Consider the following 18044-nt stretch of genomic DNA (forward strand, 5'->3'; position numbering starts at 1 on the left):
TGCCTAGTCCCTGCATCTCAATTGGGTCTCACACCCTATTGTGGTTACACACCACCCCCACATTTTCCCCATATTTGAAGGCTCTTGGGCACTTAAAGACCAGCATGGAGGAATTCACTTCTGCCTGCCATCCCTTATCCCCACCCCCACGCTCCTAGGATACAAGAAGGCCCGCCCCTGGGGTTGGGGCCTCTCGTCATGTGTTCCATCAGTGTGCACACCTGTGCAGATTTAGTTTCTCTGAATAAATGTGGTCTGGCTGTAAATTTGTACCCTGCCTCCTCTCACTGTGCTGCACCTCTTTTCCTCACATTTTGGTGCCCCATGTGAGGAGGGGAGCAAAGGTTCCAGCTTTTGGATGAGAGCTGCGACTTCCTTTCCCCTTCTTCCGCACTCTCTCGCCTTCAACTCTCCTCTGTGGCTCTGGATCTTCATTTCCTTTCAAGGAGAGACCAGGGATATACGTAATGGGGAACAACCTGGTGGGTGACCGAGAACCTCTGACCAGGGCTCAAACTTCCCCAGGCAAAAACTGCACCCCAAAAGCTGGACGGAGTGTCCTCAAGTCTATCTCTCTACTTTGATTTCTGACCTGGCTTCTCCTCGGGGTGAGGGAGGGTACAACCTCCAGGAATCCCCTGGCTGTCCTTGGAGTGACCCAGACGGGCCTGGAATACACTCCTCCAAAAACAACCCTGGGAGTTGAGAACAGCCTAAGTCACTTTTGGTAGCTTTGGGATCCGCATGGAGGAAAGGCCTACACTTCCGGGAATGGGGAGGCCTACTTCCGGGGAAGAAAGTCCTTGTCAAGGTCCCTGCGGGTGCCTAAAGGTCAACCAATGAGGATCAGACCCGCCTCAACCTTTAACCCCCATGCCCTGAATCTATAAAAGGAGCTCTCCCAATCTCTGATGCGCAACTTCTCCGCCCCCGCTCTGTTGGGACCACACTGTTGGGACCGGTGAACCTCGCCCGGGAGCGGAACCCCAATAAAAGCCTGTGAATTAATCGATTCGTCTGCCTGGGAAGATCTGTTACGCGCCGGGACACCTTACAACTTTCTCATTTCCTGATGAGAGCCCTTTGCTGCATCTCATCACTGCATACAACATCAGATCTCATTCTCGGCCCACTGGATCGATTGCTAAGAGAAGCCTCTGTTGCCTCAAGGGCACTGGGGTGACTCTCGTGACTGGTTCATCCCCCTGGCCTGTGTGGTCAAACACTCATCTGCCATAGCTTAGAACTGTGACATTGGTCTAGGCATGGGGATTCTCGTCCTCGCCTCTTAGAGGACTTAGAACCTGGGTTCTCGGTTGGGGTGGTTCTTTCCCAGGGGCACCCTGGGAAGGGACCTCTTCCCTCAGGCCATATTTTACCCAACCCGCTAGTTCCGAAATACCTCACATTTCACCCACCTCCCCTCTGGCGTGCCTCTTCAAAAGCTTGCACAAGCTGGGCCTAAATGAAGAAATAAAGCAGAAGCGATTAATTAACGTCTGTTCTAAAATTTGGCCTCAATAGAAATCAGACAATGGCTCAAAATGGCCAGAATTCAGTACCTTTGATCTCTAAATCCTCTGCGACCTTCAGAGTTTTTACACGGAGAAATGGCAGATGGTCAGAGATCTCCTATGTCCATGCTTTCTGCCTCCCTCAGGGTCAGTTCTCCTCACTCCAAACTCTCAGGGAGGAAGAGGGCCTGCAGCCTCCCCACCCCTCCTTTTTCTCCCTCCACCCAGAACGCAGCGGCTCAGGAACACCACCCTTTGCTCTCTAGCCCCTCCCCTTCCACCCCACCGGTGGCAGCACGGGCAGTTGCCACCCCTCCCCACTCTTATCCCTGCAAGACTCTTTACCCAGTTCTCCTCAGGGAAGGAAATTTTTCCACCCCACCACTCCCTCCCTCATCTCGTCCCCTCTGTGACCCTGACCCTGCAGATGACCCTCTGCCCTACCCCGACGCACCCCAGTCCCAGGGAATTCCAAAGCCTCAGCCTCAGGAATCCTCTCAGATGGAGGCACCTAATCCCTCATCCGGATCCCACCCCGCCTCCTCCCGCTACCCTATCCCCTCCTCACATGAACTCCCAAACTGTACAACCCAAATCCTTCCTCCCCTTGAGGGAGGTGGCTGGGTGGAAGCTCTTGTTAGGGTCTATGTGTCCTCTATCAGACCTTATTCAGATTGAGGAACGTTTAAGTTCATTCTCCAAGAATACTTTCAAATATCATCAGGGATTTCTCCATCCGACTCAGTCCTGTGGTTTAACTTAGAATGATCTCTATTTAGTTCTATCCTGTACCCTAACTCTAGGTGGATCTGAAGGAGTCTCTCATGCTGCCAACCAGCATGCAGGTAATATGCACCATCAGGCCTCAAACAGACACCCAGAGGCCACTCAAGCCATCTCCAAAACCAACCCTAACCCAAATCAGACTTACCAACCCAGGGATCCGGGGCTATAGACCCGAGACCACATGATCCCATGCCTGCAGGCGGCTATGGCCAAGAACAGCCATAAACGGGACAATCCAAGAGGTCACCCAGGAACCCAAAGAAAACCCTGCTCTATTTATGTCACGCCTTACAGAGGCAGTGACAAAGTATACTAACACCAATCCCAATTCCCCAGATAGAATTTTTCTTTTTCTTTTCTTTGACAGATACAGTTATAGACAGTGAGAGAGACAGAGAGAAAGGTCTCCCTTCCATCAGTTCACTCCCCAAATGGCCGCTAAGGCCAGAGCTGCACCGATCCGAAGCCAGGAGCCAGGTGCTTCCTCCTGGTCTCCCATGCGGGTGCAGGGGCTTCCACTGCCTTTCTGGGCCACAGCAGAGAGCTGGACTGGAAGAGGAGCAACTGGGACTAGAACTGGCACCCAAATGGGATGCCAGCGCCACAGGCAGAGGATTAACCAAGTGAGCCACGGCGCCGGTGCCCCCAGATAGAATTTCAAATTCCGGCCGGCGCCGCGGCTCACTAGGCTAATCCTCCGCCTAGCGGCGCCGGCACACCGGGTTCTAGTTCCGGTCGGGGCGCCGGATTCTGTCCCGGTTGCCCCTCTTCCAGGCCAGCCCTCTGCTGTGGCCAGGGAGTGCAGTGGAGGACGGCCCAGGTGCTTGGGCCCTGCACCCCATGGGAGACCAGGAAAAGCACCTGGCTCCTGGCTCCTGCCATCGGATCAGCGCGGTGCGCCGGCCGCAGCGCGCCGGCCGCGGCGGCCATTGGAGGGTGAACCAACGGCAAAAAGGAAGACCTTTCTCTCTCTCTCTTTCTCTCTCACTGTCCACTCTGCCTGTCAAAAAAATAAAAAAATAAAAAAATAAAAAAAAAAGAATTTCAAATTCCTACTTTATGTCCCAGTCAGCTCCAGATATCCATCACAAACTCCTAAAATCACAAGATGGTCCTCAGTCCTCCCAGAGGGACCTCATAGATGAGGCTTTTCATGTTTTTAGCGATAGAGAAATAGAGGAATTACGGACTCAGAAGGAGATAGTTTCAGATGCTGACCTCCTTAATCTACAGAGACCCCAATTGCAAGCCAGGCCCACCCTCCGGGGCTGTTATCGATGCGGCAATGCTGGGCACTAGGCTAAGGCCTACTCAACTCAAAGTTCACCTCAGCTCAAGGCTCTAGCCCTCCTGGAGCCTGTACTACATGTGGCAATACTGAACACTGGGCCAGCAGCTTCCCTAACCTGAGGCCTCCCTCTATCTCGTGCCCCAAGTGCGGACAATGGGGTCACTGGAAGATGGACTGCCCCCAGGGAGGGAAGCCCCCCTTTCTGGAACAGCCTTCTGTTCAAACCCTCTGGCACAGGACATCTCATCTCATTAAACTTAACAGAATGAGATGGCCTGGGTTCCACAGCCCCCGACACAGATGAGTCCAGGGACCCAAGGGTAATAGGGACAGCGTCTGGCAAGCGAGGTTCTTTCTTGGTGGACACCGGGGCTAGTTTCCCTGCTTTAAATCAATATTGCAGCCCACTCCTTTCGTCCTCAGTCTCTCCTGTTGGCATGAAAGGCCTTAATGACACGCCTAATAGGACTCCTGCCTTCTATTGCTCCTTCAGAGATACTACTCTTCCGAATTCCTTTCTCATCCTTCCTAGATGCCCCAGTGTCGCTCCCCCATTCGCAGAGGAACGACACAGGACCCTGAGCTGTTCTTTTGTCTGCTCGGCCCTTCCCGGGTTTGCTGCTGGTCCTTCCCGGGTTGGCTGCCGACCCCTCCACCTCCGTGGAAGGGCGGTTCCCCCTGCCACTTTCCCCGCTTCCACGGAGGAGCGGCACACCGCCGGCCGGCTCTCTCAGGGGCTGCTCAGGTGTTCCTCCAGATGTTCCTGGTGCATGTTGTCTCTCTCCTCCTTTATAGTCCTCTTCCACCAATCCCAACTCTGCTACCCACACGCCGAGTACACTGCTCTCCTCCAATCAGGAGCAGGATCAGCTCCTGCAGCTCATCAGTCAAATTGGCGAGAGGCAGCTGCGCCATATTGTGGGAGAGCAGATGCATAGAATAAGTCTTAATTCCAGTAACTTAGTCTAGTCTCAGTTGCTCCCCACACCCCAGCCTCCTTTTAGGCAGGGACTTTCTCCACCACCTGGGGGCATCTATCTCCATCCCCACCCGGGATCAAGCACAAACCTTTATACTTCACATTACGGACCTTCCTGTCCCCACTTCCCTACCCCAGGCTCCCTCTCTTCCCTTGGTTAATCCTGTAGCGTGGAATACGTCCCACCCGGTAATTGCCACCCACCATATCCCCCATTCACATCTAAAAGACCCTACAAGAATTATTGATGTTCCCCAATATCCTTTAAGCCCAGAAGGCCACAAACGTCTAAAACCTATTACAGACCATTACCTCCAATCTAATACACTCACTCCCGCTCACTCCCCCATAACACACCTATTCTTCTGGTCAAAAAACCAGATGGCTCTTACCGCTTAGGACAAGGCCTCTGACATATTAATGCTGCTGTCCAGCCCACATACCCAGTTGTGCCAAACCCCTACACTCTCCTTTCCCATATTCCCCCTACAACTTCTTTCTTTTCCATCCTGGACTTAAAGGATGGTTTCTTCACGATCCCTCTTGGCACATCGTCCTACTCTTTGCCTTTACCTGGTCTGACCTGGATACTTGGCTTGCTCGAAAGCTCACCTGGACAGTGCTACCCCAAGGTTTCCGGGACAGTGGATACATTTTTGGACAGGCTCTCCAGGCAGATCCAGCCTCTATTAACCTTTTACCCAGTAACCTGCTTCAGTATTTTGATGATCTTCTACTCTGTAGCCCCTCCCAAGACACCAGTCTCCAACATACCACTAGTCTTTTGAACTTTCTAGCTGTAAAAGGTTATAGGATATCCCAAAGGAAGGCTCAGCTAATTCCCATCTTTTTTTTTTTTTTTACACAGGCAGAGTGGACAGTGAGAGAGAGAGAGAGAGAGAGAGAGAGAAAGGTCTTCCTTTGCCGTTGGTTCACCCTCCAATGGCCACCGCGGCAGGCGTGCTGCGCTGATCTGAAGCCAGGGTCCAGGTGCTTCTCCTGGTCTCCCATTCGGGTGCAGGGCCCAAGCACTTGGGCCATCCCCCACTGCACTCCTGGGCCACAGCAGAGAGCTGGCCTGGAAGAGGGGCAACCAGGACAGAATCTGGCGCCCCGACCGGGACTAGAACTTGGTGTGCTGGCGCCGCAGGCGGAGGATTAGCCTAATTCCCACTTCTGTCTCCATCTTGGGACTTGTCGTGATGCCAGACACTCGCACAATTCCTCCAACCAGAAAATAGGCAAATATACCATCTTTCATTCCTGGGAACTAAGTGTGACCTCCTCTTTTTCCTGGGACTCGTGGGATACTTTCACATCTGGATTTCAAATTTTTCTCTTATTGTTAAATCTATGAAGCTACCAAGGGTGATTTAGACAAGCCCTTGCAAGAGATGTCCCCTCTAGAGACCCCATTCCAAGCCCTAAAGAAAACTCTTCTGCAAGCATGCATCCTGGGCCTTCCGAACCCAGTTAAACCATTGCTCCTCTGTATCCATAGCTCTAAGGGGCAAGCACTCAATCTCCTGGCCCAAGAGGCTAGAGACTATTATTCCTGTGGCTTCTCTCTCCAAAAATTAGATGGGGTTTATTAAGGCTGGCCCAGTGCCTAAAAGTCCTGGCCACTCCAGGCCTTCTCATACCTGAAGCCCAAAAGCTGACCCTTTACCAACCCTTACAAATCTGGTCCTCACATGGGTTTCAAGACCGCCTCAGCCGCTGGGCTTTTCAATCTATAGCACCATATCGCATCCCAGTTCTCCACTCCCCCCTTCTCCAGCCCACTGTTAGTTTTCATCACTGCTTTTCTCTCAGCCTAGCTACTCTCCACCCTGCTACCCTCTCTGATCCCCTTGAACCCCATTCCTGTCCTTTCTTGATTCTTCCCTGACTACATTTCACCACCTCACAGACACTCCTCATCTTAAAGCCCTGGATTGGTTCATTGACGGCAGGGCATCTAAAATTCCCCCTTTCCCTATTGAATGTGCAATAATTGAGGGGTACCATGATGATGCCTCTTCTGGTGCCCCCCTTAGGGTAATAGATGCTAGGCCCCTACCTCGAGGCACTACCTCTCAACAGGCTGAGTTGTTGGCCTTGATTCAAGCTTTCACCTTAGCCCAAGGAAAGGCAGTCAATATACAGAGATTCCTAATATGCCTGTAATATGCCCAGATATGGCAAGAAAGGGGCTTTCTGATGGCCCGAGGAACCCCTTTAACAAGTGGCAGGCTGATTAGAGTTCTTGATGCTGCCCAGCTGTCAACAAAAGCGGCTATTATTCACTGCAAAGGCCACCAGAAAGATAAACAGTGCCTGTCCGAAGCTAACAACCAGGCTGATCCTCCAGCTGAGGCAGTGGCTTGTGGGGAAACCATCCCATCATTTCTCTTTAGCTTTGGTCCTGTATATTCACTCTTAGAAATCTCAGCTCCAACTACAGGGGGCATCTGGGAAGACCTCATGGTGGTTTCTAGATAAAAACTAGTGCTCGCTTCTTCTCTTCAAGTTACCTTTCTAAAAAACCTCCCTTCTCTCTGTCAAACTCTTATTCACGTCCTGAGATCACACATGCACTTAACTCCCACAATGTAAGAAACTCTGCATACTCAGACATGTAGCATGTGTCAAACTGTTAACCCCAACTCTAATATCAGGCCAGCCCATCCCCCACTCACCAGGCCTGTGCATCACTCCCAGGTGAGGCCTGGCAGATTGACCTCACCCATATGCCACCAGTTAGGCAAACACATTACCTTCTGGTGATGGTCTCAAGGTGAGTGGAAACTTCCTCCTCTACTAATGTAAGAGCTTCCATGGTTTCCTCTACACTATTAAATAATATTATCCCAAGATTTGCATTACCAGCTTCCATTCAATCAGATAACAGACCAGAGTTTAGCTCTCAAATTACTTAGAGAGTATCTGCTGCTCTTCAGAACGGTTGAATGGCTTTGTAAAACAGGCTCTAGCCGGCGCCGCGGCTCACTAGGCTAATCCTCCGCCTTGCGGCGCTGGCACACCGGGTTCTAGTCCCAGTTGGGGCGCCGGATTCTGTCCCGGTTGCCCCTCTTTCAGTTCAGCTCTCTGCTGTGGCCAGGGAGTGCAGTGGAGGATGGCCCAAGTGCTTGGGCCCTGCACCCCATGGGAGACCAGGGTAAGTACCTGGCTCCTGCCATCGGATCAGCGCAGTGCGCCGGCCGCAGCACGCCGGCCGCGGTGGCCATTGGAGGGTGAACCAATGGCAAAGGAAGACCTTTCTCTCTCTCTCTCTCTCTCTCTCTCTCTCTCTCACTGTCCACTCTGCCTGTCAAAAAAAAAAAAAAAAAAAAAAAAAAAGGCTCTAACTAAACTTAGATTAGGTAAAACTCCTTCCTGTAGGTAAGAATTAGATCTCTTGGGCTGGTGCTCTTGGGCTGGTGCAGTGGCTCACTAGCCTAATCCTCCCCCTGCGGCACCGGCACACCGGGTTCTAGTCCTAGCTGGGGCGCCGGATTCGGATTCTGTCCCGGTTGCCCCTCTTTCAGTCCAGCTCTCTGCTGTGGCCCGAGAGTGCAGTGGAGGATGGCCCAGGTCCTTGGGCCCTGCACCCTCATGGGAGACCGGGAGGAGGCACCTGGCTCCTGGCTTTGGATCGGCGCAGTGCGCCAGCCGCAACACGCCGGCTGTAGCAGCCACTTGGGGGGTGAACCAAAGGAAGAAGGAAGACCTTTCTCTCTGTCTCTCTAACTTTGCCTTTCAAAAAAAAAAAAATAAATAAATAAAACAAAAAACAAACAAACAAAAAAGAATTAGATCTCCTGCCCAGAACCCATTAGTGCTTAGCACGTTTGAAATTCTCTGTGGAGGGCCTCTTCTTTCACCTGACTTTCCCCTACAAAATTCTGAAGCTGTTCTTCCTCTCACTTGCACTCACTTATGGACCTATACAGACATACATCGACCAAACCTCACTCTGTACCTACCGACTGTGCGCCTTTCGACCTGATAGATACAATGAGGCGGCTTGAAGCCAAAACGCAGTGCGCCTTATCAGGTGATACTGGCTACCCCACTGCTGCCAAACTCAAAGAGCACCCCCCGCCCCCGTACATTTTACTTCATTAAAACTACTAACGTCTCCATCATGCAAGCCTGCTTCCACAGGACCCATCACTCTCAGGTTGATGCAGCTCCCTGCAGCACCAGAAGAACCACCTTCTCATGTCCTTGACAATTCCCGAATTCCACAGATTTCTCCAAATTATTCTACAGGAAAGCTACTGGTATTCACCTCCACCAATCTACCTTCCCGGCCTCCTCTCAGATTGCTGGCTCCAGGGAGATCTGAGTCACCCACACACACACCCCTTTACCTTCTGTTTGCACTTCCTATTGTGGTGCACTGTCACCCTCTGTTACGGTCTGCAGCTGCAGTCCTGGCCTGACTTTGGCCACAGGCTGGACACCAACTGCCCCCGCTGACTGGTCCTCTTCTCCATAGGATGTTTTTCTGCTATTTCCTGCTTCTAACCTGATCCCTTCTTGTGGCTCCAAGCCCCCACATACCTCTCACCAACACTTCCTCCCCAAAATCTTACCTATCTCTCATTAACATTTTCCTCTAGCCTATTTTTTTGAAGATAATCCCAATATATCTTCATGTTGTATCTGCATACACTCCTCCCCCAAGGGCTGGCAAGCCCTCCCCACTCCCTCTCAGGTCTGGGAAAAGGCCCACAGACTTGTTTATTTTACAAGAACCAGAACGCTCCTGGCAGAACCCCAGGACATGTTATCTCTTCTGAAATTCCCCGGAAGAAATATCAGCATGGCTAGAGGAAGATACACTGGTACTGTACAGGAAAAGAACACTGGAGGACTCCATCCGTTACACCTGTCCAAGGCATTTTTGCTACGGCCTCACTCATCAGTCAAGCCTCTTTAGGTGTCACGTGCGCTTCCTTACTTTCTTCCCATAATATGGGTTCATTTCCCCACAACACCTGTGGCCTACTTGTCACTCTCCCAAGCCCACCCCCACTAGCAACCACTGTTCCTCACACCCCATGAAAGCAGCTACAATGGCATTTACTCCTCATATTCCCCTGCAAGCATGAGAGCACAGACTTTCTCTCTTACCCTGTGATTGTGTGCGTAGGACCGGACAGCGGCATCCTTTCTCTTTGGTAAGCAGGCATGCACCTGCCTCCCCACCAACTGGGCAGAGTCTTGTACACTTGCCTTCCGATTTCCTCCTCGGTTCTCTACTCTAGACCAATCTATTTTCTGTCCCTATAACCTACCACCTCAAGAGGGGTTTCGGACTCACCCCCCTGATAATCCAGCTGAGTATCTTGATAGGAATCGCAACAGAAAAGACTGGACTAGCCATTTCAGTAGATGAGGCAAATAAAATCGAAGGTTCTCTCTCAGTCTCAAAGAACACAGAAATGACCTAGCACAGCAGCTGTCTCGCCTCGGGGACCAGGTGGACTCACTGGCAGCGCTTCTCCAGAACTGCCAGGCACTAGGAAAGGAGGATTTTGCCTCTTTTTGGGTTAAGAATGTTGCTTTTACACCAATAAATCAGGTGTGTTAAAATATGGTATCAAGGCCGGCGCTGCGGCTCAATAGGCTAATCCTCCACCTTGCGGCGCCAGCACACCGGGTTCCAGTCCCGGTCGGGGTGCCGGATTCTGTCCCGGTTGACCCTCTTCCAGGCCAGCTCTCTGCTGTGGCCAGGGAGTGCAGTGGAGGATTGCCCAAGTACTTGGGCCCTGCACCCCATGGGAGACCAGGATAAGCACCTGGCTCCTGGCTTCAGATCAGCGCGGTGCACCGGCCGCGACGGCCATTGGAGAGTGAACCAATGGCAAAGGAAGACCTTTCTCTCTGTCTCACTGTCCACTCTGCCTGTCAAAAATAAAAATAAATAAATAAAAATATGGTATCAAACACATAAAAAGACATGCTAATGAGATGTATTCATGGGGCCAGTGCTGTGGCACAGCAGGTTAATCCTCCACCTGTGGTGCCAGCATCCCATATGGGCGCTGCTTCTAGTCCTGGCTGCTCCTCTTCCAACCCCGCTCTCTGCTGTGGCCTGGGAAAACAGGAGATGACCCAACCACCCACCATCAAGCTCAGGGACTCACCCCAACAAAACTGCAAGCATTGTTAGGTTTGTGTATGAGACTTGCTGTAGCATGGGCAGCCATGACTGGTGAGTCCGCCATCCATGGCTACCAGCTATGCCAAGACTCTAACAGCATTTTTACTTTCTGTACAACAAGAAGCTTTGTAAATAAAGTCCTAACATTTGGGAGAAAAAACAAAATGACCCAAGTCAACGGGCCCCTGCACCCACGTGGGAGACCCTGAAGAAGCTCCTGTCTTCTGCCTTTGGATGGGCTCAGCTCTGGCCATTTGGGGAGTGAACCAGCAGATCAAAGACCTTTCTCACTGTCTCTCCATCTGTCCATAACCCTACCTCTCAAATATGATACTAAAATAGTATGTATTCACAAAGTAACTCTGCCTCATTTTGGCCATCTCTTCTGCCAGGAGCAATGTTTCTAAAATCTCCTTTGACCTCATAGTGCTCCTATCTCTGCCCTGTATAATTAACTATTCCAAAGGTTCTTGCAGGGACAAATAATTGCTAGATCTCAAGCCATCTTGCAGGAGCAATATAAAACTGTTCTTCTTCATTCAACCTGATCCCAAATACAAATACTTGCTCAAATCCTTGCCCCAGGTCTATGCCCCTTATCAGCAGGAAGTAGCAAGAAATCAGCACCCCTTCTCCTTCCCTGTACTCAGGACTCATGGAAGACAGACATAAACCTCAGCCCTTCTCCAGAAAGCAGATACCTTATCCCTTGTCCCTGAAATCTCAACTTGGTCTCACACCCTATTAGCTTTACAACCCCCCACCAACCACCACATTCTTCCCTAGGTTCTGAGGCCACTTGAAAGAACAGTATGGGGCTAGCACTGTGGCAAACTGGGTAAAGCTGCTGCCCACAGTCCCGGCATCCCATATGGGCTCCAGTTCGAGTCCTGGCTACTCCACTTCCGATCCAGCTCTCGGCTATGGCCTGGATAAGCAGAAGAAGCCGCCCAAGGACTTGGGCCCTGCACCTGTGTGGGAAACCTGGAAGAAGCTCCTGCTCCTGGCTTCGAAGTGGTATAGTTCTGGCCATTGTGGCCATCAGGGAAGTGAACCAGCCGATCGAAGACCTCTCTCTCTGTGCCTCTGCCTCTGTGTAACCCTGCCTTTCCAACAAATAAATCTTTAAAAAAAAATGTAGACAGACCAGTATGGAGGAAGTCACCTCTGCCTGCTGCCCCCTACCCCGACCTGCACCCTTCCCAAAATATAAAAAAGGCCCTGCCCCTGGGGTCGGGGCCTCCTGCCACGTACTCCATCAACATACACGCTGGCAGTTGGTCACCTGTACAGATTTTCCCCGAAGAAATTCTGTCTGTAATTCAGCCTGTCAATTTGTACCCTGCCTCCTCTCTGTTTTGCACCTCTTTTCCTTACATTTTGGTGCCCTGTGGGAGATGTCACCAATCTGCATTCTTTCCCTTAGAGTTAAGAGTACTAAGAGATATGGTCCAGCAACTTAACAGGAGGGCCAGAAAAAGGAGAGAAAAAAGTAGCTAATTCTTAGAGTTTCTGGAATGCAGGGAGTGGGACATCCTGGCTCCTCCCGCTGTCTGGACCTCTCCTCACGAGCCTTCTGGAACTCCTGTCTGGTCCTGGCACCCTTCAGATGCTAAACTCATTCATCTCTGCTCACCTGAGGCTGTGGAGTTCCAAGTGCTCCTCCAAAGCCACCAGTGAATTAATTTAGAGGATGTAACAGAAGATGGTACCCCTTAGAAAGGTTAAGGAGCACCCAAGGTGGGGGCAATGTAGAGGCAGTAAGCCCACAATCAAAAACAAAGGAAGGGCCGGCGCCACAGCTCAATAGGCTAATCCTCTGCCCTGCAGCGCCGGCACACCGGGTTCTAGTCCCGGTTGGGGTGCCGGATTCTGTCCCAGTTGCCCCTCTTCCAGGCCAGCTCTCTGCTGTGGCCAGGGAGTGCAGTGGAGGATGGCCCAAGTGCTTGGGCCCTGCACCCACATGGGAGACCAGGAGAAGCACCTGGCTCCCAGCTTCGGATCAGCTCGGTGCAGCCACAGTGGCCATTGGAGGGGGAACCAACGGTAAAAGGAAGACCTTTCTCTCTGTCTCTCTCACTGTCCACTCTGCCTGTCAAAAATTAAAAAAAAAAAAAAAAGGACGAGGCCCCCCAACACTAACCTTGACAAGCGGCTCCCTCAGTGATCCTGTCTAGGGAGGGAAGATGCCCTAAGCCCTGCTTTCTGTAACTCCAGTCAAATCTGTCCTATAAACCTGCCCCAGTATCTCCTCTATAAACACACCAGACCCACCGACCATTGCTAAGTGTGGTCCTAAGTCATGTAAGCTGCAATTTAAACCCATCATTGCTGTAATGCTAAAGTATGATGCTGATGAACCTATAAATATTCTAAGAAACCTAGGCTCAGGGCTCAGCCTCAGGAAATGACTCCCATGAGCCCACCAGGATTAATCAACGGCTTTCAAGCCTCCACAGACTCCGGTGCCTGTTTGAAGGGAGTTTTCCCATCCCCAGGTTTCTGTAATAGTGCAGTGACTGGGATGTGCCCATCCCTTGTCCGGGTGCCCAAGTCCAGTTCCCAACTCTGCTTCCCGATCCAGCTTTCTGCTGACCCATATCCTGGGGGACAGGGATGATTCAAGTGCTTGGAACCCTGCCATCTACGTAGGAGACCCAGATGGACTTCCTGGCTCCTGCCTGCCTCAACCCCTGTTGTTCCGGGCATTTGATAAACAAATAAGTGGATGGAAGATTTCCATCTCTTTCTTACTCCCCGTTAGGAAAAAAAAGGCACAGAACAGAGGAGGGCGTGTAGGAATTTACAGCCAGACCGAATGTATTCGGAGAAAATAAATGCGCAGAGGTGGGTGACCAACTGCCGGCCTGCACATCGATGGAACAGGGGCAGAAGGCCCTGACCTCCAGGGGCCGGGCCTTTTTATATTTCAGGAGGGCAGGGGCTGGGGCTGGGGGTAGAGACAGCAGGAAGAGGTGAATTCCTGGAACTAGGCAGGGCTTTGGGAACCTGGAAACAAGGCAGGGTCAGGTATGAAGGCCACAGGGTGTGAAACCCAATTGGCGATTCAAGGGCACAGAATAAATTCCAGCGTTTATCCAGCTTTGGGGCACTGAGCAAGAATGGCTGAGGCTTATGTCTATGTTCCATCACTGCCTTTCAAATAAACATTTTTTAAAAAGATTTATTTATTTGAAAGACAGAGTTACATTGAGAGGTAGAGACTGACAGCTTTGGGACCCGCAAGGAGAGAAGGCCTACACTTCCCGGAATGGAAAGTCCTTGTCAAGACCCCCACGGGTGCCTAAAGGTCAACCTTTAACCCCCACGCCCTGTGTCTATAAAAGGAGCCCTCCCAACCTCTGAGCTGGGACTTCCCCAGCCCCCGCTCTGTTGGGACCAGTGAACCTCACCCAGGAGCGGAATCCCAACACATACTTGTGAATTAATTGATTTATCTGACTGGGAAGATTTGTTACACGCCGGACACCTTACAGAGACACATCTTTCATCTGCTGGTTCACTCCCCAGATGGCCACAAAAGCCAGAGCTGCACCAATCTGAAGCCAGGAGCCAGGAGCTTCTTTAGGGTCTTCCACGTGGGTGCAGGGGCCCAAGGTCTTGGGCCATCTTCTTCTGCTTCTCCAGGCCATAGCCAAGAGCTGAATCGGAAGTGGAGCAGCCGGGACTCGAACCAGCGTCCATATGGGACGCTGACACTGTGGGCAGCAGCTTTACCCGCTGCGCCACAGTGCCAGCCCCTCAAACATTTAAAATTAACAAATGAGTCAACAGAGATTGTTTTATGGAGAAAAGTTCTCCATGAAGGCAAAAAGTGCCCAGGGCCCTCCCAGGTCCTAACGCAGCTTCGAGGGGAAAGCACCTTCCCTGAGCACTTAAGACTCCAGTGCCCATCGCTGCTCACCCCTTCCAGTGCCCAGAGAGCCACAAAGCCCTGCCCGAGAGCCCACACTCGGGAGGGGCTCCTGCCGGCTCAGCCCCACCCCTCATTGAGAGCACTTTGCTGGAGATTCAGAGGCAGCGGGGCCTCCCAGCCCGGTCTCCAGATCCAGGGCCCGCCCCTTGGCCCGCCCCAGGACTGGGTGGTGCAACTCCTACAAAAGCAAAGAGTTGCCAGGCAGCTTCTTCCTCCTCGATCTCTGGTGCAGCCGAGGCCAGGACAAGGGAGGGAGTCCGCCCTGGCCCTGCGTTGCCCACACCCTGGGGTCAGGAAGTCTGCAGGATGAGGCCCTTCGGCCCTGAGGTCAGCAGGGACAAAGCGGGCAGACTGGCGGGTGAGCAGGAGGGCTGGGCTGGCCAGTGTCTGTTCACAGGGCACGGCTTTCTCCAGTGAGTGGCCAGCACTTCTGCTCAAAGAGACTGGAAAGCCCCTCCTCCCAGTCAGGTCGGCCTGGTCACCTCAGGCTCAGGGCCTGGCTCTTCCCAGAACTTCAGTGGCCTTTGGGAAAGGGGGTGGGCAAGCTTAGGCCAGAGCAAGGGGAGGCAGACGGCAGGGGCCCAACCCTAGAGGTGACCCGGATGGGCCCCCAGGGCTCCCCCATGTCTCTCCTCTGCCCTCTAACCTCCCTGCGTTTTACAGATTTGTGTTTAACGGGAACCAGAGTAGCAAGGGGCATGGCCCCTACGCTCCGTGCTGGGCTCTTGGAGATCAAGGCCTGCTCTCAGCTCTGCCTCCCCGGCCAGGTTTCCCCAGGCCCTCCCTGTGCCATGGCAGCCCGCCTGCTTCGCATCTGTGGCCTCTTTCTGATCTTGCTCGCCATTGCTCGAGGCTCTGGGGACTCTACAGTACCCCCCAAGCCCTTCACCACGGTCTGGAACGCAGACACCCAGTGGTGCCTGGAGATGCACGGCGTGGATGTGGACGTCAGTGTCTTCGATGTGGTAGTCAACCCGAGACAGGCTTTCCGCGGCCCTAACATGACCATTTTCTACAGCTCCCAGCTGGGAACCTACCCGTACTACACGCCCGCTGGGGAGCCTGTGTTTGGTGGCCTGCCCCAGAATGCCAGCCTGGCTACCCACCTGGCCCGCACCTTCCACGACATTCTGGCTGCCATGCCTGCACCCGACTTCTCAGGGCTGGTAGTCATTGACTGGGAGGCTTGGCGCCCGCGCTGGGCCTTCAACTGGGATGCCAAGGACATCTACCGGCAGCGCTCCCGGGCGCTGGTGCGGGCCACACACCCTGACTGGCCGGCTCCTCGGGTGGATCAGGCAGCCCAGGACCAGTTCCAGGGGGCCGCGCAGGCCTGGATGACAGACACCCTCCAGCTGGGGCGGCTGCTGCGGCCCGGCGGCCTGTGGGGCTTCTATGGCTTCCCCGACTGCTACAACTCTGATTTTCTAAGCCCCAACTACACAGGCCAGTGCGCCCCAGACACCTCTGAGCAGAATGACCAGCTGGGCTGGCTGTGGAACCACAGCTGTGCCCTCTACCCCAGCATCTACATGCCTGCAGCACTGGAGGGCACAGGGAAAGCGTGGATGTATGTGCGGCACCGTGTGACCGAGGCATTCCGCGTGGCAACGGCTGCTGGGAACCCCACTCTGCCAGTGCTCCCCTACGCCCAGATCTTCTACGCACTGACGAACCACTTCCTGCCCCTGGTGAGTCTTCCTCAGGACCCCACGCCCTGGTCAGTTTTTCCCGTCAGGCACTCCTACCCGCTCACTTGTTGGGAAGAGGCAGTGTTATCTGCATGGCACTCGCAGGCGCGACGGGGACAGGCTCGCGTGCTGGGCAGCGCTGCCGCACGCAGTGGTTGGGACGCGTGTGCTCCACGCAATGGGTTACAGCGACCGGCCCTGGGGAGGGAGGCCCCTCAGAGCTGCGTGGTCTTTCTTCCCCAGGAGGAGCTGGAGCACAGCCTCGGGGAGAGCATGGCTCAGGGAGCAGCCGGAGTGGTGCTCTGGGTGAGCTCGGAGAACACGAAAACCAAGGTGAGCTCGGGCCTCTGGGGGCCAGGAGCAGGGATCGGGCGGTCACGGTAACCAGGAGACCCTGGCCCACCCTCTCCACCCTGGAAATCCTGGCTGGCCAGCAGGGGAGGCCTCGATGACCCAGGTAGGCCTGTGCATAGTGGTGGTATCCGACGCTCCCCCTCTCCTCCAGGAATCCTGCCTGGCCATCAAGACGTACGTGGACACCACACTGGGGCCCTTCATCCTGAATGTGACCAGTGCGGCTCTTCTCTGCAGTCAAGCCCTGTGCTCGGGCCACGGCCGCTGTGCCCGCCACCCCAGCCACCCCGAGGCCCTCCTCGTCCTCAGTCCTGCTAGTTTCTCCATCCAGCTCAAGCCCGGTGGACCCCTGACCCTGCAGGGCGCCCTCTCACTCAAGGATCGGGTGCAAATGGCTACGGAGTTCCAATGCCACTGCTACCGTGGGTGGCGGGGAGCTCAGTGTGAACAGCAGGTTAGGCGGTGACGGGTCACACGTCGTCGCCTTGTGCGCACCCAGAACCTCGTGCGCTCCGGGCGGGGCTGGGCACAGCTTCCTCAGAACCAGGCGCAGCCACACAGTCACAGGAGTAACACTCAGCCAGCACCACGGCGCGTGCCCCGACACTCAGGCATGGGTACGGATCAGAGTAGACACACAGTTACAGCCACAGGCAGGCACTGTTCACATGCACCTACTGCGCTAGGACAGACACTACGCCAGTCTGAAATGCAGCAACCGCAGAAGCCCTTATTCGCCAAGCACCTACTCCTTAAGTCCCACGTTAGTCATTTTAGGAGGACTTCGTTTATCCTCACGATTAGGCTTATGAGAAAACTGAGGCACCAACAGAGAGGGCAAGCCCTTTGAGGAAGGTCACACAGCAAAGACAGGGCGAAGCTGAGGTCCCAGTTGCGGACGGCCTTTTGGATTTACTATGGGATGTTCACCAACCCCCTCAGCCCAGCAAATAAAGCAGTCAAGACGGACTTGGCGAGTTGCTTATGTAGCACCTACAACGGGCAGCAGTGGTTCGTCTCTCCCGGGACCCCTGTCCGTCTGAGGGTGACAGCTTCCCAGGGTGGGACCCGAATTTCAGGAGGAAGTTCCTCTCCATTTGATTCCAGAGGCCCGCGGGAGCCTCAACGAAACTCGGACCAGGCTGAGCCTGGGGGTGGGGTGGGGGCGTAGCTGGGGGAGGGGCCTACCAGCGGAAGCAGGGCTGCGTCGGTCCCCCGACCAATCGAAGCGGGACCTAAACGTGATGCAAGAAACCAGAGGCGGAGCCTGTGTGGGGCCCGAACAGGGAGGAGGAGGGGTCAGCCGGACGTCAGGCCCGGCTTGGCCGCGGCAGG

The 18044-nt window shown here is 53.7% G+C and overlaps 1 protein-coding gene and 1 long non-coding RNA gene across 4 annotated transcripts; one reads left to right on the forward strand and one right to left on the reverse strand.

Moving 5' to 3' along the window:
* Nucleotides 1-218: 218 nt before the first annotated feature.
* On the reverse strand, nucleotides 219-18035 carry LOC103349227 (uncharacterized). The gene is made up of 3 exons (XR_517445.4): nucleotides 17898-18035; nucleotides 1419-1461; nucleotides 219-438 (listed from the first exon to the last, which is right to left on the reverse strand). It is a non-coding gene; the product is annotated as an uncharacterized lncRNA (long non-coding RNA).
* HYAL1 (hyaluronidase 1) lies at nucleotides 14813-17678 on the forward strand. 3 transcript variants are annotated; one of them, XM_008260688.4, is made up of 4 exons: nucleotides 14813-14991; nucleotides 15328-16355; nucleotides 16599-16688; nucleotides 16861-17678. In XM_008260688.4, the coding sequence occupies exons 2-4, from the start codon at nucleotides 15363-15365 to the stop codon at nucleotides 17173-17175; spliced, it is 1398 nt and encodes a 465-aa protein (XP_008258910.3). In that variant the 5' UTR covers nucleotides 14813-14991; nucleotides 15328-15362; the 3' UTR covers nucleotides 17176-17678. The 3 variants fall into 3 exon arrangements, with proteins under 3 accessions (XP_008258910.3, XP_051707581.2, XP_002713406.4); XM_051851621.2 differs by having other exon boundaries at nucleotides 14829-14991; nucleotides 16190-16355; XM_002713360.5 differs by having other exon boundaries at nucleotides 14843-16355.
* Nucleotides 18036-18044: the final 9 nt, after the last annotated feature.

The sequence above is a fragment of the Oryctolagus cuniculus genome, chromosome 10 (assembly GCF_964237555.1).
Source record: "Oryctolagus cuniculus chromosome 10, mOryCun1.1, whole genome shotgun sequence".
Lineage (NCBI taxonomy): Eukaryota > Metazoa > Chordata > Mammalia > Lagomorpha > Leporidae > Oryctolagus > Oryctolagus cuniculus.